Source organism: Ranitomeya imitator, chromosome 1, assembly GCF_032444005.1.
Source record: "Ranitomeya imitator isolate aRanImi1 chromosome 1, aRanImi1.pri, whole genome shotgun sequence".
NCBI classification, from domain to species: Eukaryota; Metazoa; Chordata; class Amphibia; order Anura; family Dendrobatidae; genus Ranitomeya; species Ranitomeya imitator.
The window spans coordinates 982,110,068-982,137,938 of NC_091282.1; the positions used below are offsets into that span (position 1 = coordinate 982,110,068).

The 27,871-nt window shown below is 40.7% G+C and overlaps 1 protein-coding gene across 1 annotated transcript in view; it reads right to left on the minus strand.

The window, feature by feature from the left end:
- Window positions 1-351: 351 nt before the first annotated feature.
- Window positions 352-27,871, minus strand: part of TRPC3 (transient receptor potential cation channel subfamily C member 3) — a 499,528-nt gene continuing 472,008 nt past the window's right edge. The window contains exons 9-12 of the mRNA XM_069743890.1: window positions 25,338-25,547; window positions 12,688-12,768; window positions 12,146-12,221; window positions 352-5,909 (exon numbers count right to left, since the gene is read on the minus strand). Of these exons, the coding sequence (XP_069599991.1) occupies window positions 5,767-5,909; window positions 12,146-12,221; window positions 12,688-12,768; window positions 25,338-25,547 (510 nt within the window). The 3' untranslated portion in view covers window positions 352-5,766. The remainder of the gene's footprint in view (window positions 5,910-12,145; window positions 12,222-12,687; window positions 12,769-25,337; window positions 25,548-27,871) is intronic.

The following is a 27,871-nucleotide window of genomic DNA, read 5'->3' on the forward strand; positions in this document are numbered from 1 at the left end:
TTGCGGTTCTCTGCACATGGCATGTGCAGACTCTTCTCAGACAGAGATTATGTCCGGTCTCCCTTTTATGCTCCAAGACACATCCAGTCTGGTCAGCTTCCCTGAACCGAGTGCTTCAGGAGAACAGCTAGTCTGGGTATATGCAGAGCGAGTCAGGTGATTTAATAGGAATCTGTAGAGCTAGAGGACCCTGCTTCAAACCCTCCTGAAAAAACAGTCATGTGAACATACCCTGGAGAAGATGATGCAATCCGACCTGGGTCTCCTCTCCACAATCCTCATAATATCCCTAATTCTGGGGAATTGTTTAATAAACCGACACGTTTAATAAAGAAGACAAGATGAAACTTTCATATACAATTCTTTTATTATTGCCATAATTATCTGTACATCATCAGCGTAATATATACACCAAACCCGATACTGGCCGGGAACATGACAGACTGGATGTAATAGGAGACCTGCGTCACATTCCCATCTGCCCTTGGTCTTACATGGCTGCTATATGCTGTACATATCTTGGATTGGCTGAATACTCATATTGTCTTATTAAAAGCAAAGGTTGTATACAGTTTACATGTATGATAAATTATTAAATAGAAAGTCTTTACTAAAATTCTGAAGTCCAATGTTCCTTTATCAAAGATCTATATTACAGCATGCTCTAGTTAATATTTCTATCTGTGATGGCGCGTTATATTGTATATTCAAGCTGTCTTCTGAATCATAACTCATTCAATGCAAATAACTGCTGGCATTAAACTGTCCTTTGTGTTCCATGGCGTTGACGTTATTACATTTTCATTCAGCAGTACAGGGGAGCTAGATTCAGTTATTGATGATAGTATAGTAAGGAAACACACAATTACTGGTTTTATCAGCGCTTTTCCCAGATAAGATCATATCCACACTCTGCGAGCAGAGCAGCGGAGAGTTTCTCTCCAACATGTAGAAATATTTTCATTAAAAAGTGCTTATCTTGTTCTGGGTGAATGATAACATAAGCACGGCATGATTGGAGTCTCTGAAGATTCCACATTATGAATAAGGTCTTTGGAAACCTGGAGAACTGAAACATATTCAATATTGGAAACATTTATTCACCAATTTATTTACAGTTGTTATGCTGACGATTCACCACTAGATGGAGACATTGTACAGTTTATTACATTTTATAGCTTGGTTTTGCTAAAGCTATCACCTGCTCTTTTTACGTACATGTAAGGGATGGAAGAGTTCGCAGGAACTAAACATTACATTTACAGATAACATTGAAGGGGGGAAAAGTTCTGAAATAATTTTCTTATTGTTATGATTATTTTTACATGACAGAAACCTGGCATTTTAACAGGAGTGTGAAGACTTTATACTCACTGTATCTCAGATCTTTCAGTTACAGTAGTATATACTGAATCCTACTTGTCTTTTAAATTTATAGGTGCAAGCCCAGGAGAGGTTAGCCTGTGTCAAAGATCCCATCTGAAGAGGTCATTGTCCCTGGTCTATATATATAGCTGTAATGCAGCTCCTAATTCATATAATCAATGGCGGCATATTGCACGCAGAGTGTGCATGTATCAGTTTGCCTGTATGCACGCGCATTAGTGTCACAGCACCCTGCACCGGCATATGCAGTTCATTTTGTGAGGACGAGGTGATCCATCTTTGCTGCATTGTGGCGCTGCGCCGACCGCAACAACATGCAACATGTTGCGTTCGACGCAGGTCGGCGCAGCGTCAAAATGGAGGCATCCGCATATATCCGCATGGCCTGAGTACCCAATGTTAAAGATAGGGTACGCAAGATGCATGCTGACGTAGGCGGAGCTGAAGGAAGAGGTGCTGCAGTGGGCGGGGCTTCACGGAGGAACTACGCAGCCCTCCGCAAAGCCCTCATCCGCAAATGTGAAACCAGCCCTAGGAAAGCTTCTTGCCAGCCAGAGAACGTAAACATACGTATTCTAGGCATCTATCAGCAGCGTCTTATATTATGTGCTGCAGTTTTCATGGTGCCCACTAGATGTCAATAAGGAGTATGCTGCTGAAATAAGAACCCTGCTTTCCCAGTGCTGAGCCGCCTGTATGTTGTCGTCTCATTATCAATAGCTGGTAGAGTTTTGGGCAGAGTTCACACACTGCCGCTGTGTTATTCTATTTGGTGCGATTTTCTACTTTTTTTTAAATAACTTTTTACAATCATGATAATTAAAGGGTCACAGCCACATCCAGTGAATCCAGGGTTACAATGGAAGAATGACAGATATTATACGCATTTTATATAGATTAGAGGTCTAATTGGGCATCATTCACTTATTTATTGGGAGATAAGTGGGACCGGCAATGTTACATCGATAAATATCTGCCTGGTCACATGTGCTAGCCGGCAGATCTCTGTAGACATGACGTCACTGGCAACGCTCACTATATCGGGGGCTACATTGCCTCCCATCAAAGTTTTTATTTTTTTAATATATTGCAATCACCATCATATTATATGTGTACTTACAATTGCTCTTTTTGCCTTTCTACCCAGCTAATTCTTCTCTTTTCCATTAGGTCTATGACCTCCTGTTTCTACATAGAACTTAGAAGCGTTCGGCTAGTCAGTTTTTATTCACGTGATGTCTCTTTTTCCCTTCATGAATCATTCCCCTCTTCAACTCCAGTCCTGGACCAGCTGCTCCCTCCTCCTCTTGTCAGGCACTTCTGCAGAGACAACTCATGCAGGAAAAATTGATCTCCTGTTTCTACATAAAGCTTAGAAGGATTCAGCTAGTCAGTTTTTAATCCCGTGATGTCATAGTCCTAATGGAAAAGAGAAGAATTATCAAGGTAGAAAGGAAAAATCAGCAATTGTAAGTCTACAGTGCTGTGTAAAATGATGACTGCAATATATTAAGAGGATAACAATGTTGATGGGAGGAATGCTTCTTTAAGTCACTTGTTAAATGAGGCCCATCGTGGTGATGTTTCAAGCAAATCTTCCCATTGATGATTCCATGAGGGATGTATTCTTTATACTGAGTGGTGTGTTAGCCGCAGCATGGCGCCATTTACAGTATTAATGGCTACTTTATGAATTAGACCCAGATAACAATATTACCATGAGTCTTTAATTAATGTCCCATTTGTGATATGTGCCCGGTTTGTTCTTTTCAGCTGTTTGCATTAATGGCCAGTCAGTACAATTATGTGCAGCAGACTCTACTGATTTATGAACTAAATTAAATCCCACCATTTTAGAAGACAGAGATATATGACTAAGAAGTATTTACTTCACCTTGAGGTGATAAACACAATTAGCTGAAGCCTTACTAGGCCTTCTTTATTTCTAGTGATTCTAAACTCTATCTGTGACGGGATAGGAATAGTAATCATGGCTCCCAATGTGCGGCCATCGTGAGAGAGGAGCTCTGAGATCCTTGTTAGTCATTTTTAGGTGTCCCTGGTCAGGCAAGTGGGTGCTACTAGACTAAATATGCAGCCCCCCATTCCGGCAGGATAGGTCGGGTGGCACTGGGTGATAGAATATTGTCCCCACCTGTCTGCCGCCGGTCACTGAATGTGCATTGCTGTCCGTTCCTCCATTGAAGGCTGACTGTATTACTGGACCTGCACATTTTTCGTGTGGATTGTCTAGAGGGAAATCCAGAGCATAATGTTCGACAACCGAAACACATGCAGAAATTGCCTGGTTGTTAGGGAATCCCTGCATGTGTTCTGGCTGTAGAAGAGCCGCGGGGACTCGAACATATTTTTCGAGCACGCCGAAGTCACTCGGCTATCACCCGAGCATGCTCGGATAACACCTCATCCGAGCACACTCGCTCATCACTAGTCTGCAGCAATTCTGCAATAACATTCATGGCAACACCGACATGGAACATGTAAGATTTTTCTGAAAATGTATTGTGCTTTGGCTGCAGTAATTGTAAGCGTGTGTCTGTGTATGCCTAAAACCAAATTTCCACACGCAGAAATGCTGAATTGTTTACGTTGTTTTTTCAGCACGTTTTCCACCGGAGTCTGACCCAAAATGTGCCACAGCAATTTGTACTGTTTATTGCATTTTTGTTGCTTTTTTTGTGTGTGTTTCCTGTGCTATGATATGTTTTTGGTGCAGATTTGATTCATTTCTTTTAAAAAAAAATTTTCAATGTAAAAATGCTACAATCGCATTTCTGCAATAAACCCCCCACAGAGTTTATTAGTGTTTTTAAACACACAGTGGGCATGAGTTTTCATGAAATTGCTTAATCTTCTAAACGAACACAAATTTTCCACCAAAAAAGCAATGTTTACTATGCTACGTGGGAACATGGCCTTGAACCTTCGCATAGTGAGGCCAGGGTTACATGAGCATATAAAAAAATCATTAAACTTTGATCCAGAAAAAACAGACAATTTTTATGTCAGTTGTCCATCTGACGTCCATTTTTATACATCAGCAGATATTAATATGTACTGGACCAAATACAGGTTTATATGTTAAAAATTGCAATTTATCTGTAAAAAAAAAACAGATTCTATACGTTTGATCCGTACAGGATCTGTTTTATTTTGTACCCATGGACGTGAATTGGTGAATCTCTTACAAAATACAGAAGAGATTAGATCCGACGAGATTGTTCATGAGCAAATTTGGTCCGTGAAGAAAAATCCCTCATCTGAACAGGTTAATTAAACAGCATTGTGCGATGTACATTTTTTCCAGACGGAAAATACAGTTGTGTGAACTTGGTCTCATTCTGTAACCTCCCCTTTAGGTGTGGTCCATGGGGTTTTGTTGTGGGTGGTCCTAGCTTTCACTTATTTAACCCACGATTGACATGTCGTACCCTTCCCTTTTTTGATGTTCCACCTGTTTCATGATAGATGAGCGCTAACCTGCTTTGTGGGTCAATATTCTATCAAGACGAAGCCTCTACTGACTATGGAATAAATGGCCTGTGCCATCAAGATGGTTTTACTACAATATAGTATGATATGTAGAATATTGTCTCCTCTTCAAAGATAGCACAATGCTAAATAGAACATCTGCGGCAACGTTTTTATAGTCCAAGGGTGTCCGCTCTAAGGACGTGCGCAAATGGTGACAAAAGAAAAGAACATACTTTGTCATAATCATTATTGATATCTATCAACTAATTAATTAAGAATTAATAAATTAGCACATTTATTGGGCCCATTCACAGCGTGTATCATGCTCTCAACAGCTCTCCTGCATTGACTGACCCTTAACCTGCTTGTCTTTTCCTTTCTCCCCAGGTTTTCCAACCCTAAAATCCCCACCATATTGTGCCTCTTTAATGCATGTGCACACCTAGACTATTTAGAGCAGAAACTAAGCAGGCAAGTTTTTAAGGAGTTTAGATTTCTAAGGGGGATGATTTGGAGAGTTTATGTCCTGTTTCAGCTCCACAAACTGAGAAAAAAGCTCAGTGTGCACATTCCCTTAGTCTGACCATCAAACGTTTAATGCCACAAATGAACACATCGGCAAAACCCACATGTCCTTGTCATACTGAGTGTTGCCATATTTGATTATTAACCAAGTCAATTGATTGGAACCATCATGACATGACCATGGTCCTCCGGTACTCATAGAGCAGTTGTCACACCGAGGTACATTTACTAAAATTACATTTGAATGACAACTAGTTAATTGTGTGCTATAAATCAGACTTATTTTCTCTTCAAGTATTGGATGCTTTAATAGTTTATTGCCATTGTACTTGCTGCTGACAAATCTCCGGGAGTCATGACTCATTCACACCTTGACATACTGGGATTAAGCTTCTCACTTAGTTTATGAATCAAGGCTGACAATTCTTCAGTAGCTTGTGATTTGTCTTCTAAGAGTTCGTAGCGGAGACTGGAAATATCTTGTTTGATTTCCTTCAGTTCACCTGTAAGAACAATAAACAGTAATATATAGGTGGTCTCCTGCAGTCACCCTCCAATCTGCCCGGTGGCAGCATTCTGTTCAGTGCCGTATGCACAGGGCCAGACTGGCCATCTGGCAATTCTGACACATGCCAGAAGGGCCTGTCTGGTCGTGGGCCGCCTTGTCTGCTACATTATTAGCAGAATCGGTGTTCTCAAGACACCCATACTGTTAAGAGTTGTGATGGAGCACAAATTCGTTGACTCCGTCACTTAGCCCAGCATGCCATGGGTATCATTCGAAATATTGGTCTTGTAGTACATCTTGCCTTCCTCCATCCAGGGTAATATATCCCCCGTCTGGTGCTTGGGACGAGGACAACATGGGACTGTGTGATTTCAAATGCCAGGGCTGAATTTCCGCCCCAGTTCGTACCTGCGTATGCACCATACATGTTCTATGGACACAAACATTTTGTATACTGACAAGCCTTGTTTGGACTGGAAAAAAAAATCTAAATTTCCCAATGTTCCCTTTATTTAGTGAGTGAACACCTGAAATTCCCTGGTGCTAGAGTATAATAAAAGTTACGCTGAACATGGCATCTGAGCTACAGGCAGGATGTTATAGAGAAGGAAAAAAAAGCTTCAGGGAGCCTTGAATTTCATTCGTTGAAATATCTGGTGTTGGTATACATTAAAGTCCAGTGGGCGGTCCTATTCAGTGATTGACAGTCTTCCCTGTATGACTGCATGCAGAGATAGTGATCAATCACTAGTAGGACCGCCCACTGGACTCCTATGTATACAAACACCAGGGATTTCAAAGAATAAAATACAATCGGACTGCATGATTAAACTTTGCGTAAGTAGAACTTCATATTATAATGCACCATGTTGAGACCTATTAAATGTTTGTTCTGAAATTCTTGGATTATGAAGATGAGTGCAATACCCCAGTGGCATGTGACTTGTTGTAACTCATTAGTAAATGAAAGTTCAGAAATGGCCAAGAGACAAGTTAGATTGATTAGTGTTTTGCTAGAAGATCACTGCTGCTCCAATGATATCACATGTAAGTTTTGCCTGGAGATGACACTTGGATGTTGTCCACTGCTGGCTAGTAGGTGGCCAGTTCTATATTTATCATCACACTGGCTTCACTAACCTACAGTGGTTGTCTCCAGGCTAACGTCATGTTTAGTTCTATTCCTGACAGCGTAATATACACATCATCCATGAAAGTCATTACTGAGACTACCGATATCGCTTGATTTCTTCTCCTCTACATTCACTACATTCTTTACTGCTCATATTAAATTCCCATAAACATGGAGCTTGTTATGATAGCTATGTACAGTGCCTGGAAAAAGTATTCCTACTCTGTGAACTTTTCCACATTTATTCACGTTACACCCACAAACTTAAATGTATTTTATTTTGATTTTAAGGGATATACCAACGCAAGGTAGCAAGCATTTTTGAAGTGTAAAGGAAATTATATATGGTTTTCTAATTACCGTATATACTCGAGTATAAGCCGACCCGAGTATAAGCCGACCCCCCTTATTTTGCCACAAAAAACTGGGAAAACTTATTGACTCGAGTATAAGCCTAGGGTGGAAATGCAGCATTTACCGGTGAATTTCAAAAATAAAAATAGATCATTATTTCCCCATAGCTGTGCCATATAGTGCTCTACACCGTTCATTATTTCCCCATAGCTGTGCCCCATATAGTGCTCTGCACCGTTCATTGTGCCCCATAGCTGTGCCATATACGGTGCTCTGCACCGTTCATTGTGCCCCATTGCTGTGCCATATACAGTGCTCTGCACCGTTCATTGTGCCCCATTGCTGTGCCATATACGGTGCTCTGAACCGTTCATTGTGCCCCATTGCTGTGCCATATACGGTGCTCTGCACCGTTCATTGTGCCCCATTGCTGTGCCATATACAGTGCTCTGCACCGTTCATTGTGCCCCATTGCTGTGCCATATACAGTGCTCTGCACCGTTCATTGTGCCCCATATCTGTGCCCATATACAGTGCTCTGCTCCGTTCATTGTGCCCCATTGCTGTGCCATATACGGTGCTCTGCACCGTTCATTGTGCCCCATATCTGTGCCCATATACAGTGCTCTGCACCGTTCATTGTGCCCCATTGCTGTGCCATATACGGGGCTCTGCACCGTTCATTGTGCCCCATTGCTGTGCCATATACGGTGCTTTGCACCGTTCATTGTGCCCCATTGCTGTGCCATATACGGTGCTCTGCACCGTTCATTGTGCCCCATAGAAATCTCTGCCGCCGCTGCTGCAATAAAAAAACAAACCACATACTCACCTCCCTTGATTGCAGCTCCCGGCGTCTGGTTCCGGCGCCTCCATCTTCCCGGCGTCTCTGCTCTGACTGATCAGGCAGAGGGCGCCGCGCACACTGTATGCGTCATCGCGCCCTCTGCCTGAACAGTCAGAGCGCAGACGCCGGGAAGATGGAGGCGCCGGCCGGGAAGATGGAGCGGCGCCCTGCGGCTGGAACGAGGACAGGTGAATATGCTATGCTTACCTAGTCCTGGCGATCCTCGCGCTGTCCCTCTGCCTGGTCTTCGGTGCCGCAGCTCTTCCTGTCAGCGGTCACCGGCACCGCTGATTAGAGGAATGAATAGGCGGCTCCGCCCCTATGGGAGGTGGAGCCGCTTATTCATATCTCTAATGAGCGGTCCCAGGTGACCGCTGAAGAGGGGAAGAAGCTGCAGCACAGAAGCCCGTGGGACGGCAGGGACAGCGCGAGGATCGCTGGGACTAGGTAAGTATACCTCAGCGCCCTCACCCCCTCACCCGCCGACCCTGCCACCCACATTGACTCGAGTATAAGCCGAGAGGGGCACTTTCAGCCCAAAAATTTGGGCTGAAAATCTCGGCTTATACTCGAGTATATACGGTATATTAAAAATATAAATCTGAAAATTGTGATGCGCATTTGTATTTAGCCCCTGTAGTCTGAAACCACTAAATAAAATCTTGAGTTACAAATAACCTCCAGAAATCACTTAATTAGTAAATAGAGTCAATCTGCATGTAATTTATTCTCAGTATAACTACAGCTTTTCTCGAAGGCCTCAGAGATTTGTTTGAGAACATTAGGGATCAAGCAGTATCATGAACACCAAGGAACACACCAGACAGGTCGGGAATAAAGCTGTGGAAAAGAGTAATTAAATTAGCCCAAGCTCTGAACATTCATGGAGCATTTTTCAATCCATCATTCAAAAATGAAAGGAGTATGGCACAACTGCAAACCTACCAAGACATAGCCATGCAGTCCACCTAAAAGGACATCCCAAGAAAGGAAAGCACTAAGTAGAGAAGCAGTCAAGAGGCATATGGTCTCTCTCAAGAAGCTGCAGAGATCTACAGCTCAGGTGGGAGAATCTGTCCACATGAAAACTATTAGCAGTATACTCCACAAATTTGGCTTTTATTGAAGAGTGGCAAGAAGAAAGTCATTGCAGTTTGCAAAAAGCCACAGCTTACAAGTGGAAAAATTCTAAATTCTATATGTGGCAGAAAACTAACACTGCACATCAGCCTGAAAACACCATTCCCACCATCAAACATGGTGGCAGTATCATGCTGTGGGGATGCTTCTCTTCAACAGGGACAGGGAAGCTGGTCAGAGTTGATGGGAAAATGGAAGGAAAAATATGAATATGGGGCAACCTTGAAGGAACACCAGTTAGAAGCTGCAAAAGACTTGAGCCAGAGCTACAATGGAATGATTTAAATCAAAGCAAATCCATGTATGTGAATGGCCCAGTAACAGTCGAGACCTATATCCCTTTGAGTATCTGTGCCACTTTGTGTTGATATATCAAATAAAATCTAATTAAAATCATGAAAGTTTGTGAGTGTAACATGATAAAATGTGGAAAAGTTCACAGTTTATGAATACTTTTTCAAGACACTCTATGAGTAGTTGAATCTCATCCCCATTCTAGAGCCATCCCTACTCAGCCACAGAAGTCATCCAAAGAGTGCACTAGGATAGTTTCAGACTTGGATAGGAGCAGTCCTGCTAGTATGGACTCTGCAGTGTTATCCCACAGCTTACAGGTGCTCAGTCCTCAGTCTGCCCGCATGAAAGTCCCTCTCTCAGCGCAGTTGCAAGTTGTCCTCTTTGTGGCAGGATGATACAACCCCTTTAAATGATTTATTTAAGAAGGAAGCTGAAGATAAGTAGAAACTATCAAGTATATTCACTACCCCTACAAAAGTCTAAGATGGTATGGATAAAGGACTAATCTTACTGTAGTTACTATTATCTTTATGCTTCAAGAGTAACAATTCTCTGCTTATAACCCATTTGTAGACATTGTGCCATGCACTGTATACACAATTTTTTTTTCTTAGAGTGGTAGCCACATCCTTATTATCATTCGCTATCCCTTATTTTATAGAAACTCATTGGTTTTCTGTGACATCCCTAGGATAACTTTTTATTTCAAGTATTGGAAGGCAATGTATCATCAGAAAATGACCTATTACTTAAACTACATTTTTAAGTTAAAGGGAACCTGTCACCCCCAAAATCGATGGTGAGGTAAGTTCACCGTAATCAGGGGCTTATCTCCAGCATTCTGTAATCCTGTAGATAAGCCCCCGATGTAACCTGAAAGAGGAGAAAAAGAGGTTAGATTATACTCACCCAGGGGCGGTCCCAGTGCGGTCTGGTCAAATGGTTGTCTCAGGTCCGCTCCGGCGCCTCCCATCTTCATTCCATGATGTCCTCTTTTGGTCTTCATGCCGTGGCTCCGGTGCAGGCGTACTTTGTCTGCCCTGTTGAGGGCAGAGCAGAGTATTGCAGTGCGCAGGCGCCGGGCCTCTCTGACCTTTCCGGGGCCTGCGCACTGCAGTACTTTCCTCTGCCCTCAACAAGGCAGACAAAGTACGCCTGCGCCGGAGCCGCGGCGTTAAGGCCAGAAGAGGACGTCATGGAATGAAGATTGGAGGGGTCGAAGCGGACCTGAGACACCCATTTGACCAGACCGCAGCGGGACCGCCCCGGGGTGAGTATAATCTAACGTCTTTTTCTCCTCTTTCAGGTAACATCGGCGGCTTATCTACAGCATTACAGAATGCTGTAGATAAGCCCCTGATGACGGTGAGCTTACCTAACCATCGATTTTGGGGGTGACAGGTTCCCTTTAACCCCTTCCTGACATGGCTCATACTTCTACCTCCTGCAAAGGGTGCTGGTGGACTAACAGTAGTGATCAATGCTATCATTTAGATGTTGCATTGCTCCTCCATGAAGCATTTGCAGGGTGCCAATGGGTTAACACGTCAGTTCGAGGGTCTACTGTAGACCCCTGGATGCTGCCATCTTGGGGCTCCAACGAAGCCCCATTTCTGGGTGGGCTTCTTAGGAGATCACTAATTTTACCATATACTGCAATACCAAAGTATTAATCTATATACTATAAGTGATCATACTTTCAAGTCCCTTAGGGGGACAAAGAAAACATGTAAAATACAAAATTAATATTTTTCTTAAATATTGGGAAAAAAACATGTGACATTGCATGTGCATACGTAGAACCGTCCTGATTAGAGCCAGAAGTCCTGGCTCAGTGTGAGAGACATGGGAATTTCATTGCTTTAGAAGATGAGATGAAAACTGGACTGGTGATGGTGAGGAGCGGATGGGCCGAAGAGCTGAGAGGTAAGTTCAGTATTAAGTATTTTTTCTTTTTTTTAACCATTTTATGGTCCTTTACAATTTATAAAAATGGTGGCCAAAGGCCTATATAAGACTGAGTTGTGAGAGCATTTTGGTCATGAAAAGATGTCACCAGTACCAAATGTCACCATCTTGGTCACTATTGTCACCAATAGATAAAAAGTACCTATTGACTGTTGTTTGCATTCATTTAAATGTAATACATTGTATTGTGCTTAATGTATGTCCTGAAAAATGGTGAGTAGAATTCTGTCTTAGGTGTTCATTGAATATTGTAGATGTACAAGTATTGTCTAAAGTCTTCCTTCATTCTAATAATTTACTGATAGTTTTGTCTATATCAGCATTTTTGAACAAAAAAGTATCAGGTTGGATAATCATTTTTTGCAGTACCTCTAATTGGGAGCCAAACAGCTTGATAAGTCATTAAATGCATAAATAAGCAAAAAAATATTTTGGACGGTCAATATGGCAAGTAGAGGTGGTAAAAGTAAAGCTACATGATTATTGCTCATACCTTCATTCACTTCATCGTTTTCTTTGTCCACTTGGGCTCTCAGCACATATCTTTTTATAAGTCTTTTCATTATATGCTGTCAGAGAAAGTGATACAAAACATGAATCTCTAGAAAAGTGACATACAGTCAGTGCTGTCTTGTATAACATCACTGGTGTGAAGGAATTTCTGAAAGTTTTTTGTGTAAAATCATTTAACTTTGCATATACGAGCAGATAATATTTGCAGGATAGTTCATCTCTGTGGTACACCAATACTTTATAATCGTGGCCGACCTCTGGGAACCTCTCCACATTAGAAGAACAGGGATACAGCACTGATTTAGCATTGTGCCCCCTTCCAAATTTTCACATTTTTCTTGCACAGCAAGGCTAGTAGTCACCCTGCTTCACAGCCGGCCCCATACTTAGATTATGCACAGACAAAGTGCTGAACCAGTACTGCAGCCCCTTGATAACCAGTTTGGAAATCCACCTATTACTTGATCAATGGATTTTTCTTATTGATAATGTATGCATATAGAATTATGAGGAACCACTTACTTGATAGCGTGTTGGACTCTGAATACTGTTGACACTATGTGTCTTAAAAACCTTGGCATTCGATTGGGAAAATAGGTTTAACTGGAAAAGAAGATATGATTGTTAAAATATACACTAAAATTATTTAAAAGAAAAATGTAAGCAATTTTTTTTCAAAAATTCGATTTGCGGTGAATCACATGTACTCCAATTGTCTTGGACAGACATGTATAACACTCTGCGGTCTCCTAAGATTGTTTCCGGCTCTTTACAAATTTATCGCAAACACAGACTTAGTAATGTCAAGGTCACCGCAACATATTTGGCTATGGGTATCTCCATAGTGTGCACAGGAATATACAGGCGGTGTACACACAGATCAGTAGGGCCATGCAAGGGTCATGAGAATTTTAATCAGTTGGCTGATTCTTGTGTCCTTTGGATAGACAGTCGATTCGGGTCCATTGATCAAAATGCAAATACAGTTGAAACCAGAAGTTTACTTCCACTATTTAAAAAGACACATTTACATGTTTTTCTCAATATCTAACATGAAATCAGAATAAACCTTTCCTGTTTAGAGAATGTTTTAAGGCAGTTTTATTACTTACTGCAAAGTCAAAAGTTTACATACATTAAGTTTACTATGCCTTTAAACACTTCTGGACTGCCCATATGATGATATCACGTGTATGGAAGCTTCTGAAAGTTTTTTTGCAAACATGTGAGATAATTACAGACACACCTGTGGATGTATTTTAATGCATGCCTGAAATACACTGTTTCTTTGTGTAGCATAATGGGAAAGTCTCAAGAAATAAGTCAAGATATCAGGAAGAGAATTGTGGACTTGCGCAAGTGTGGCTCATCCTTGGGTACACTTTCAAGATACCTGAAGGTCCCTCATTCATCTGTACAAACAATTATGCGCAAGTACAAATAAGACAGTAATGTCCTGCTATCATAATGATCTGGAAGGAGACGGGTTCTGTGTCCCAGAGATGAACGTGCTTTGGTCCGACATGTGCATATCAACCCAAGGACAAAAGCAAAAAACCTTGTAAAGATGATGGTGGAAGCTGGTAAGATTGTGTCAATATCCACAGTGAATCGAGTAATGTATCAACATGGGCTGAATGGCCACTCTGTTGGGAAGAAGCCATTACTCCAAAAGAAACATAAAAAGGCCAGATTAATGTTTGCAAATGCACATAGGAACAAAGACCTGAATTTTTGGAGACATGTCCTGTGGTCTCATGAAACTAAAATTCAACTTTAAAGGCATAATGAGTGACCATTGTTACGTTTGGAGGAAAAAGGGAGAAGCTTGGAAGCCTAAGAACACATTCGCAACTGTGAAACACGGGGGTGGCAACATCATGTTGCGGGGTTGTTTGCTGCAGGAGGGTAGGTGCTCTTCACAAAATAGATGACATAATGAGAAAAGAAGCTTCTGTGGCAATACTGAAGCAACATCTCAAGACATCAGCCAGAGGGTCAAAGCTTTGGTGGAAATGGGTCTTCCAAAAGGACAATGACCCAAAACATACTGCCAAAATGGTAATAAAGTGGCTTAAGGATAACAAAGTCAATGTTTTGGATTGGCCATCACAAAGCCCTGATCTCAATCCTATTAAAAATTTCTGGGCAAAGTTGAAAAGGCAGGTGCGAGCAAGACAACCTACAAACCTTGATCAGTTACACCAGTTTTTTCAGTGGTTAGAGAAAAAAAAATTATTTTCTTGGCGCTTCCGGAAGACAAGGATAGTTTGAAGGTTGAGATAATTTGCTCAGTACCAAATTTATTAGGACACTTTAATAAGAACAAAACAACGCGTTTCAGCCCACAACGGCCTTCATCAGGTATTATATGTGCTTTTCAAATTGTTTTAAAAGAAAGTTATCTTTATAGACTGGTGACTCCTAACACATAGCAGGGGTGTGCCTGAATTAATTGGGATTAACACTTCACCCCAAGTGAGTCAGTGTAATCTTAAACCAATCCTGATGAATCAAATGTTATAATGGTATAATAATAATAAAAAAAAATATATATATGTAAATAAATATACAAGACATATTATAAATTGTAAAGTTACACAGTAAATCCTTTCAAAAAGTATTTAAAAAACAATTAAATTACATATCGTCTTAGCAAACTTTAAAAATATTTAAAGTTAGGTAAGGAGAAAAAAAAAATAAAAAAAAAAAGTAAACAATAAAAATAAAATAAATGAATGAATAAATTAATAAATATGCGAAGCATATTATAAACTGCAAAATTACACAGTGGATCCTGTAATCCTTTCCACAAATATTTATAAAACAATTAAATAGCATTTTAGCAGAATTCAGAAGGGAAAAAATATACATATACCGATACGCATATACATACATATATACACTTTTTTTTTTTGTCTTTCCTCCTTTTTCTCTCTTCTTCTCTCCCTTTTCCCCTTCATCTTTCATTTACCTCTTCTCCCTCTCCAACCTCCTCCCCTCTCCATTGCGAATCTCTATACATTTTCCACTGTTTCGTTGAGGCCATCGGGATATAAGGTTTTCAATCGGAAAATCCAATAGGACTCCTTTCTATTTAATTTCTGGATTCTGTTGATGTCATTCTGTGGTATTTGCTCCACAGGGGTTACCTTTATGCCAAATTTTTTTGTCATGTTTGGCCAGAAGGTGTCTGGACAGACTGTGTTTTAAAAAACCTTTTTTGGTGTTGTGCCTGTGGCCATTCATACGCAATGGCACTGTCTGTGTGGTGCGACCCACGTATTGAAGGCCACAAGCACAAGTGATCACATAAATAACATAGTCACTATCACAAGTGAGGTGTTGATTTATATTTATGGTTTCTCCTGTACTGCTTGATATTATACAGTTTTGTTTATGGCTGATGATGTTGCAGCAGTGACACTTTTTAGATCCACATTTGAAAACTCCAAAAGGATGTTGTATAGGAGTCTCTTAAGTATTTAAAGAGGAAAGGGGTTTCCCCAAATTACTAGGAGCAATGATGTCTTTAATTGTAACTCCCCTCCGAAATGTGATACCGGGATACTTAGGTAACCATTGTTTTAAAAAAGAATCCTTTCTTAGGATGTACCAATACTTATTTAAAATCTGTCTTACTTGCACGCTTCCCTGATTAAAAGCTGTGATGAAATTATATTCCCATCTAGTATTTTTTTCTATAGTGTTTTCATTTTTTTTTTTTTTTGCACGTCTTCGTTTGTTCGATGTTTGAACTAGAAGGTTGTTTATTGTTCTCCAGTTTTTTTCAGGAGAAGCTTGTGGAAGGATGTCCCAAATGTTTGACCTAAGTCATTCAGTTTAACCCCTTTCTGACATCGGGCATAATAGTACACCAATGTCGGACACCCTCCCCTTGATGTGGGCTCCGGCGGTGAGCACATGACAGCGATTTTAAACAGCTGACATGTGTCCGGAACAGCTGCGGGTGGAATCGTGATCCACCCACTCTATTAATCCATTAAATGCAGCTGTCAAATGCAGACAGCAGCATTTAGTATGCGCTTCTGGCAATCGTGCCGGAAATCACCCCATTGGTGACCCTGTCAAAAGATTGCGGGTCACCGATGGGTTGGTATGACAACCAGAAGTCTCCTCACATTGCTATAAGCGCCACCCAGTGGTCGGTGCTCATAGCAAGAGAGTAATTCTGCTACATACAGGCGATCTGCTCATTGCCAGTATGTAGCAGAGCCGATTGGGTTATCGCAGCTTCTAGTCTCCCATGGAGGCTCTTGAAGCATGCCAAGAGTAAAAAAAAAATGTTTTTTTAATAATATAAAAAAATATATATAAAAAAAGTTTAAATTACCCCCCTTTCACCCCATTCAAAATAAAACAATAAAAAAAATTAAACATACACATATTTGGTATTGCTGTGTTCAGAATCACCAGATCTATCAAAAAAGGATTAACCTGATCACTAAATGGCGTGGAGAAAAAAAAAGTGAAAACGCCAGAATTACGTTTTTCTGGTTGCCACGATATTGCATTAAAGTACAATAACGGCCAATCATAAGGTTCTATCTGCACCAAAATGGTATCATTAAAAATGTCAGCTTGGTGCGCAAAAAATAAGCCCTCACCCAACCCAGATCACGAAAAATGAAGATGATACGGGTATCGGAAAATGGGTCATTTTTTTTTAAATAAAGTTTAGAATTTGTTTTCACCGCTTACATAAAAAAGAAACTAGACATGTTTGATGGCTATGAACTCGGAATGATCTGGAGAATCATAATGGCAGGTCAGTTTTACCATTTAGCGAATCATAGTTAAAAAGCAAAACAAAAAATAACTGTGAGATTGCACTTCTTTTGCAATTTCACCGCACTAAGAATTTTTATCCATTTTACAGTGCACAAAATGTTAAAACCAATGATGTTGTTCAAAAGTACTACTCGTCCCGCAAAAAACAAGCCTTCTCGTGGCCATATTGATATAAAAATAAAAAAGTTATGGCTCTAGGAAGGAGAGCAAAAATGCAAAAGTGAATATACCTCCGAGGGTTAAGAGGTTAAGGGCAATGGTCCCAAATACTAATGAAATGTATGTAAACTTTAAACTTTTGAATTTGCCGTAAGTGCAGTAATAAAAATGCCTTAAAACATTCTCTTTCTCTCTCATTATTCTGTCATTTGGCAAATATTAATAACTAGATGGTGGCCTGATTCTAACGCATTGGGTATTCTAGAGTATGCATGTCCTTGTAGTATATTGCCCAGCCACATAGTATATTGCCCAGCCACGTAGTATATTGCCCAGCCACGTAGTATATTGCCCAGCCATGTAGTATATTGCCCAGCCATGTAGTATATTGCCCAGCCACGTAGTATATTGCCCAGCGACGTAGTATATTGCCCAGTTGCGTAGTATATTGCCCAGCAACGTAGTATACAGTACAGAGCCACGTAGTATATTGCACAGCCCACATAGTATATTGCCCAGTCACGTACTATATTGCCCAGCTACGTAGTATATTGCCCAGTCACGTACTATATTGCCCAGCTACGTAGTATATTGCCCAGTCATGTAGTATATTGCCCAGTTACGTAGTATATTGCCCAGCCACGTAGTATATTGCCCAGCAACGTAGTATACAGCACAGAGCATATTGCCCAGCCACGTAGTATATTGCCCAGTTACGTAGTATATTGCCCAGTTACGTAGTATATTGCCCAGTTACGTAGTATACAGCATAGAGCCACGTAGTATATTGCACAGCCCATGTAGTATATTGCCCAGTCATGTAGTATATTGCCCAGTCACTTAGTATATTGCCCAGCCACGAAGTATATTGGCAAGCCACATAGTATACAGCACAGAGCATATTGCCCAGCCACGTAGTATATTGCCCAGTTACGTAGTATATTGCCCAGTGACGTAGTATACAGCACAGAGCCACGTAGTATATTGCACAGCGACGTAGTATATTGCCCAGCCACGTATGTCACAGGTTAAAAAATAAAAAATAAACATATACTCACCTTCCGATCTGAGGGCCCTTTGTAGTTCTGTTGCCAGCTTCCGGTCCCAGGGTGTGATGATGTCGCGGTCACATGACCGTGATGTCATGGCAGGCCCTTCTCGCGTAGGTGCAAAGGACCTGTGATGACATCGCGGTCACATGACCGTGACGTTATGGAAGGTCCTTCTCGCGCAGGCGCGCAGGACCTGTGATGACGTCGCGGTCTCATGACCGTGACATCATGGAAGGTCCTTGTCGCATACCATCCTTAGCACCGGTACGTCACGAAGAGCGGGAAAGGCGCCGGAGGGTGAGTATATGATGATTTTTTATTTTTTTTATTATTTTTAACATTAGATCTTTTTACTATTGACGCTGCATAGGCAGCCTCATTAGTAAAAACTTGGTCACACAGGGTTAATAGCGGCGGTAATGGAGTGAGTTACCCGCGACATAACGCGGTCCGTTACCGCTGGCATTAACCCTGTGTGAGTGGTGACTGCGGGGAGTATGGAGCGGGCGCCAGGCACCTGACAGCAGGGGAGTAGGGAGGGACTAATCGGACTGTGGCCATCGGTGATTGGTCGCGGCAGCCATGACAGGCAGCTGGTTAGACCAATCAGCGACTTGGATTCCATGACAGACAGAGGCCGTGACCAATGAATATCTGTGACAGAAAGACAGACAGACAGAAAGACGGAAGTGACCCTTAGACAATTATATAGTAGATTATGGTAATCCTAAATGACCTAAAATGCAAAAGGCTTATTCTGGTTTCATGTCACATATTGAGACAAATATGCATATGTATCTTTTTTTTTTTATAGTGTATGGAAAATTCTGGTTTCAACTGTAATTTAGAACCCAAGTCTATTCAGGTCTCATGGTGAAGTATAATGATAATGAACAGACGAGAACAACACAGATCATGTTGACTGCATCATGCAAAATACAGAAATGCCTTGACAGAGACGCCAAAGAGATTAATTATGAATAACATAGGCCAAATCCTGTACTTCATTATATTCATTTTTTAATTACTTGGCTAAGAATGAAGCTTTACGTCTGTGACCAGCATGAAACAAACATGACTGTGTGTCAAGATGCTTTGTATGTGAAGATAATCTTATTAATTTTGCTTGCAGTTTAGTTCATACTTGTATTTGACATTAGTGCTCCAGATAATGCAACACAAAGAGGGTGTAAAATGATTCTATGCTGTAAACAGTGGCTGATCTAGGCTGCATACAGTTGGGATTACTAGCAATGAATTTATAAAATGCTATGCATTTGTATTTGGCCACAGACCTGGCTACATAGGAACATTCAAGAACAGTAAAAAGAAGTACCTGTGGCAGAGAGTTGTGCCCATCTACATTATTTTGTACTTTGTTTTATGTGTGGACAGTTTTGCATTCACAATCCTTTTAGGAACAGATATGGAAGTTTCAAAAACTGATATATATATATATATATATATATATATATATACACAGAGGGTGAAATAAGTATTGAATACATAACCGATTGTCTAAGTAAAGATATTTATAAAGGTGCTCTTGACATGACATTCTCACCAAATGTCGATAACCACCCATTCAATTCACACAACTAAAGAAATCAAACCATAAATGTACATAAACTTAATTATGTGTAATAATGAGAAATGAGAAATGATGGGTAAAACCAGTGAGCTGTCTCAATACCATTACAACATTTTTGTTATAAAACATACCGATGGCATTGACAAAAGAATTTCTAAACTAGTGAAGGTTTCAGTGAGCACTGTTGGGGCAATAATCTAGAAGTGGAAAGAACATCATTTCACTATAAACTGGCCATGACGAGGTGCTTCCCACAAGATTCCAGACAGAGGAGTGAAAAGAATTATCAGAAGAGTTGTCCAAGAGCCAAGGACCAGATGTGGAGAGCTACAGAAAGACTTGGAAGCAGCAGGTACAACTGTTTCAAAGAAAGCAATACGTAATGCAAACAACCTCCATGGCCTGTATGCATGCTCACCACTCAATACTCCATTGCTGACAAAAGCATTTTCAAGCAGTTTTAAAGTTTGCTCAAAAACATTTAGATAAGCTTGTGAAATATGGGAGAACATAGTCGTCTAGTCACATGACACCATAATTGAACTCTTTGGTTGCCATAATATACAGTTAGGTCCATATATATTTGGACAGAGACAACATTTTTCTAATTTTGGATATAGACATTACCAGAATGAATTTTAAACAAAACAATTCAGATGCAGTTGAAGTTCAGACTTTCAGCTTTCATTTGAGGGTATCCACATTAAAATTGGATGAAGGGTTTAGGAGTTTCAGCTCCTTAACATGTGCCACCCTGTTTTTAAAGGGACCAAAAGTAATTGGACAGATTCAATAATTTTAAATCAAATGTTCATTTTTAGTACTTGGTTGAAAACTCTTTGCTGGCAATGACTGCCTGAAGTCTTGAACTCATGGATGTCACCAGACACTGTGTTTCCTCCTTTTTGATGCTCTGCCAGGCCTTCACTGCGGTGGTTTTCAGTTGCTGTTTGTTTGTGGGCCTTCCTGTCTGAAGTTTAGTCTTTAACAAGTGAAATGCATGCACAATTGGGTTGAGATCAGGTGACTGACTTGGCCATTCAAGAATATTCCACTTCTTTGCTTTAATAAACTCCTGGGTTGCTTTGGCTTTATGTTTTGGGTCATTGTCCATCTGTAGTATGAAATGACGACCAATCAGTTTGGCTGCATTTGGCTGGATCTGAGCACACAGTATGTCTCTGAATACCTCAGAATTCATTCAGCTGCTTCTGTCCTGTGTCACATCATCAATAAACACTAGTGACCTAGTGCCACTGGCAGCCATGAATGCCCAAGCCATCACACTGCCTCCGCCGTGGTTTACAGATATTGTGGTATGCTTTGGATCATGAGCTGTACCACGCCTTCGCCTTACTTTTCTCTTTCCATCATTCTGGTAGAGGTTGATCTTGGTTTCATCTGTCCAAAGAATGTTCTTCCAGAACTGTGGTGGCTTTTTTAAATGTTTTTTAGCAAAGTCCAGTCTAACCTTCTTATTCTTAAAGCTTATGAGTGGCTTGCACCGTGCAGTGAACCCTCTGTATTTACTTTCATGCAGTCTTCTCTTTATGGTAGATTTGGATATTGATACGCCTACCTCCTGGAGAGTGTTGTTCACTTGGTTGGCTGTTGTGAAGGGGTTTCTCTTCACCATGGAGATTATTCTGCGATCATCCACCACTGTTGTCTTCTGTGGGTGCCCAGGTCTTTTTGCATTGATGAGTTCACCAGTGCTTTTTTTCTTTCTCAGGATGAACCAAACTGTAGATTTTGCCACTCCTAATATTGTAGCAATTTCTCAGATGGGTTTTTTCCGTTTTCGCAGCTTAAGGATGGCTTGTTTCACCTGCATGGAGAGAGCCTTTGACCACATGTTTACTTCACAGCAAAACCTTCCAAATGCAAGTACCACACCTCAAATCAACTCCAGGCCTTTTATCTGCTTAATTGAGAATGACATGACGAAGGGATTGAACACATCTGTACAAGAAATAGCCTTGGAGTCAATTGTCCAATTACTTTTGGTCCCTTTAAAAACAGGGTGGCACATGTTAAGGAGCTGAAACTCCTAAACCCTTCATCCAATTCTGATGAGGATACCCTCAAATGAAAGCTGAAAGTCTGAACTTCAACTGCATCTGAATTGTTTTGTTTAGAATTCATTGTGGTAATGTCTATAACCAAAATTAGAAAAATGTTGTCTCTGTCCAAATATATATGGACCTAACTGTACACCATGTTTGGAGGCCAAAAGGCAATACATATCACCGCAAAAGCAGCATACTAACAGTGAAGTATGAAGGTGAGAACATCATGGTGTGGGGCTGTTTTCAGCATACGACACTGGCAAATTCATGTAATTGAAGGAAGGATGAATGGTCAAGTGTTCAAAGACATTAAAGATAAAAATCTGCTGTCATCTATGGGGATGATGAAGTTATAATGAGGGTGGACGTTTCAGCAAGACAATGATCCCAAATACACAGCCAAGGAAACTCTCAATTGGTTTCAGAGAAAGAAAATAAAGCTGCTAGAATGGCCCAATCACCTGACCTTAATCCGATAGAAAATTTATGGAAGGATCTAAAGCTCAGAGTTCATCGAAGGAGCCTACAGAGCCTTCAGGATTTTAAGAGTGTTTGTGTGGAAGAAACGGCCAAAATCACACCTGTGCAATGCATGTGACTAGTTTCTTCATGCAGGAGGCATCCTGAAGCTGTCATCACCAACAAAGGCTTTTACACGAAGTATTAAATAAATCTCAGTAAGCGTGTTCAGTATTTTTTCCTGCGTCATTTCTCACTATTACACATAACTCAATTTGTAGACATCTATAGTTTGATTTCTTTCCCGGTGTGTAGTGGATTGTTTTTTTATCGACATATGATCAGAATTTCATCTCAATAGCACCTTTGCTACTTAGAAAATTGGTGGCATGTTCAATACTTATTTCTCCCGCTGTACAGTACAGACCGAAAGTTTGGACACATCTTCTCATTTAAAGATTTTTCTGTATTTTCATGGCTATGAAAATTGTACATTCACACTGAAGGCATCAAAACTATGAATTAACACATGCAACAATCTTGTCTTCCAACAATCTTGAAGGAGTTCCCAGAGATGCATAGCACTTGTTGGCCCTTTTGCCTTCACTCTGCGGTCCAGCTCACCCCAAACCATCTCGATTGGGTTCAGGTCTGGTGACTGTGGAGTACAGGTCATCTGGCGTAGCACCCCATCACTCTTCTTCTTGGTCAAATAGCCCTTACACAGCCTGGAGGTTGGGGTCATTGTCCTGTTGAAAAATAAATGATAGTCCAACTAAACGCAAACCGGATGGAATAGCATGCCGCTGCAAGATGCTGTGGTAGCCATGCTGGTTCAGTATGCCTTCAAGTTTGTATAAATCCCCAACAGTGTCACCAGCAAAGCACCCCCACACCATCACACCTCCTCCTCCATGCTTCACGGTGGGAACCAGGCATGTTGAGTCCATCTGTTCACCATTTCTGCGTCGCACAAAGACACGGTGGTTGGAACGAAAGATCTCAAATTTGGACTCATCAGACCAAAGCACAGATTTCCACTGGTCTTATGTCCATTCCTTGTGTTCTTTAGCCCTAACAAGTCTCTTCTGCTTGTTGCCTGTCCTTAGCAGTGGTTTCCTAGCAGCTATTTTACCATGAAAGCCTGCTGCACAAAGTCTCCTCTTAACAGTTGTTGTAGAGATGTGTCTGCTGCTAGAACTCTGTGTGGCATTGACCTGGTCTCTAATCTGAGCTGCTGTTAACCTGCGATTTCTGAGGCTAGTGACTCAAATAAACTTATCCTCAGAAGCAGAGGTGACTCTTGGTCTCCCTTTCCTGGGGTGGTCCTCATGTGAGCCAGTTTCTTTGTAGCGCTGGATGATTTTAGCCACTGCACTTGGGGACACTTTCAAAGTTTTCCCAATTTTTCGGACTGACTGACCTTCATTTCTTAAAGTAATGATGGCCACTCGTTTTTCTTTACTTAGCTGCTTTTTTCTTGCCGTAATACAAATTCTAACAGTCTATTCAGTAGGACTATCAGCTATGTATCCACCAGACTTCTGCACAGCACAACTGATGGTCCCAACCCTATTTATAAGGCAAGAAATCCCACTTATTAAACCTGACAGGGCACACCTGTGAAGTGAAAACCATTCCCGGTGACTACTTCTTGAAGCTCATCAAGAGAATGCCAAGAGTGTGCAAAGCAGTCATCAAAGCAAAAGGTGGCTACTTTGAAGAACCTAGAATATAAGACATAATTTCAGTTGTTTCATACTTTTCTGTTAAGTATATAATTCCACATGTGTTAATTCATAGTTTTGACGCCTTCAGTGTGAATGTACAATTTTCATAGTCATGAAAATACAGAAAAATCTTTAAATGAGAAGGTGTGTCCAATCTTTTGGTCTGTACTGTATATGTTTATACATATATATATATATATATATATTTAGGTTAAAATTTTATTTCTACCTTTTATCATTTGTACATTATGATTTCAGCAATTTACAACAGATTCTAGCTCTGCTTCTTCTCATCAACATTTTTTTGCACATTTGTTCTGCACTTTTAGTAAAGTTCACAAAGAGTCATTTGCAATATGTGCAAAAGAGCTACCACATTTCATCTTATTGAAAAAACTAGCGGAACTAGCGGAACTAAGCTAATATTAAACTTACACAAAGCACCAAGATAATGGCTGGAGCGCTTGGGTCCCGATGAAAAGCTGCACCACCTAACAGTCAATAATGTCACCATAATGGCTAGCTGTACAGCAGTTTGGAACATAATATAAAGATGAATTAGAAGATAGCGCTGCCTGGTTTAATTCACTGAGTGCGCATTATAGAGCTACTGCTTCATTATGTTCCATGGGTTCTTGTAGACCTATACTTGCATAGACTTTATGTTATTCAGTTTAGTCAGTTATATTGAGATTATTTACCTTATTTTTTTTTGTAAGAATTTAAGCAGTTTTTTTTTCATGTTTTATATTTTTTATTATTAAAGTATCATTGAAAACATTTCTGAAAACCTCATGTTCTGAATTTCAGTCTGGACGGGCATTGGGGTGTGGCGATGCATTTTCAATGCCTCAGCCTATATTCCCGAACTAGCATCACCTTCCCAGGGCCGACTGACAGGATGTTTTCTCTGGTGCATAGCCACTGACCTGTTAATAAGCCAGGGAAGGGTGCAGCAAGGTTGGAAAAGCAGGGAAGGCTGAGGCGCTGTAAGTGCATCAACGTCGCGCCCCATTGCACTTACACACTGAACTTCAAAGCATGATTGATCTTTCCATACCGCTAGAGCAGTACTTTGGAGTTATAAAGGGACAGACTATATGATCTTTTAGAGCACCAAACAGTCATGTAAATGATTTGGGGGGGTTGCTGACAGGTTGCCCTTAATGAACATAGAAAACAGTACATGCGCTACATACCACATTTAACATAAAGACACCATTCCCTCAGTTACATGAGTTGTCCAGCATATTTTTTAGTGGAAGAAACAAAGGAAAAGGAGACATCATTTCCAATTTACCCTGGATTTCGAGTCACCCATTCCAATTTCAATGTCTTTCTGCAGTTTTCTTGTTCTGCACTTCAGGAGGTTGACAATCCTCATTATTAAATACACAAACGATTTAGGACTTGGAACAATGCTGAAAGGAGGAGGAAGTGTTTTTCCATCATCAAAATACGACAGCCATAACTTCGATCGGGCAAATTTCCATTCCACATCACTGTCATCCTGTACGTATAAGAAACATAAAAAGGACTTCTCATATCCATTACATGGACGTGCATGACTCAATTACAATGGAGGAAACAACCATTATTCCAAGCCTTATATTTTCTTCTGTTCGCTTTTAAAGAGACATTTCATTAAGGCTACAACTCTAATACGACTCTAATACATTACATTCTTCCAGTGGAAATATGAAGCTTGGGAAGCAAACATTCAAAACGAATAATAAAATACTGTCCTGTTCCAATCTTTTTGTGAGTGGGCCCAGAGGTCCACCTTACCAGGGCATTGTACACAAGCACCAGCATTTTATTAGATTAGTAAGTCGCGGCTGCAATTTTCCTCTGAGCGACAGGTCACTCTTATTTCATTGAGCTGCCTCCCATGACCTGTCGGTCAGACACAGAAAGTGGGCAGTGAATGGGGAGGGAGGGCATGAAATCTGTAAGTGCAATGCGCCACCCCAATGCACTTACAGCTCATTTGCATAGAAATTCAATGTTGATTTTTTCAGAAACTGCAAAACAGATTCCTACAATTAAGGAATGGACTTAATCAGCATCAAAGTGACTTTGCATTTATGATATTAATTTGAAGTATGAAACCCCCACGACAAGTTCCCTTTAGCAAAAACAATAAAATGAATCAAGGAACTGATCTCATTGTTTGCAACGTAGGCTCCAGTCTAGTGGCTTGATAACAACGTGTCATCTAACATTCTGATCCATTCCTGGATGATTGCCTAGAAATAAATAGGGAAAAAGCCTGATAGCAATTTATGCTCCTCTGTATCAGGCTAAAAACACTGAGCCTTATGCATCAAAGATATGTGGACTCAGCCTTATACAGGCAATTTGATAAAACCTGTTAAGTGACAACTCAGGTCTGCCATACCAGATGCCTATGCACACAATGCCTTGAAAATGTATGCATACCATGTGAACTTTTCCACGTTTTTTTCACATTACACTCAAAAACTTAAAGGGAACCTGTCATGTGAAAAACCGCCATTAGCCTGCAGATATGGGGTTAATCAGGTTAATAGTAGTCTGAACCTGCCCTGCCCTGCGCTTAGAGCCCTGCTACTGGGAGGAAATTAACTTTATTCCTCCCGACAGTGTTTGATGTTCAGCTAAGGGGGTGATACTGACACGGTTTCAGTCACCGCTTTGTGCATAGAGAGTGGGGGCTTTAACTGCACCCCCGGCACTGACTGACAGCTGACTCAGCATTAATATATAGTTTATTGGGATTTTGAATGATATACCAACACAAAGTAGCAACTGTTTGTGAAGTGTAATGGAAATGATACATGGTTTTCTAAATATTTTAAAAATATAAGTCTGAAAATAGTGATGTGCATTTGTATTCAGCCCCTCTGAGTCAATACTTTGCAGAACCACCTTCCACTGCAATTACCGCTGCAAGTCTTTTGGAGTAGGTCTCGACCAGCTTTGCACATCTAGAGGCTGGAATTTTTGTCCATTCTACTTTATAAACTAGCTCTAGCTCTGTGAGTTTGGATGGAGAGTGTTTGTGAACAGCAATTTTCAAGTCTTGCCACATATACTCAATGGGAATTAGGTCTGAACTTTGACTGGGCCATTGAAACAACATGAATATGCTTTGATCTAAACCATTCCATTGTAGCTCTGGTAGTATGTTTAGGGTCATTGTCGTTGGAAGGTGAACGTTCGCCCCAGTCTCAAGCTTTTTGCTGCCTCTACTAGGTTTTATTCCAGTATTGTCGTCATGTATTTATATATACTATATATATATATATATACATTTATTTGTATGTATATCAACTCTGAGCAGCTTACCTGTGCCTGCTGAAGTAAAGCATCCACACAGCACAATACTGCCACCACCATGTTTGATAGTGGGGATGGTGTTTTCAGGGAGAAGTTCAGTGTTAGTTTTCTGCTACACGTAGTGTTTTGCATTTAGCCCTAAAAGTTATACTTTTGTCTCATCTGACTTGAGCACCTTCTCCCACAGGCTAGCTGTGTCCCCTAAATGGATTTTTGCAAACTCCAAACGAGACTTCTTATAACTTGCTTTCAAAAATGGCTTTCTTCTTGCTACTCTTTCAGAAACACCAGATTTGTGGTCTATACTGCTAATAGTTGCCCTGTGGAAAGATTCTCCCACCTGAGCTGTAGATCTTTACAGGTTCTCCAGAGTAACCATGAGCCTCTTGGCTGCTTCTCTAATAAGTGGGATGTCAGTTTACAGTAGATGGACGGCCATGTCTTGGTAGGTTTGGAGTTGTGCTATATGTTGTGCTTCCATTTTTGGATGAAAGATTGAACACTGCTCAAAGA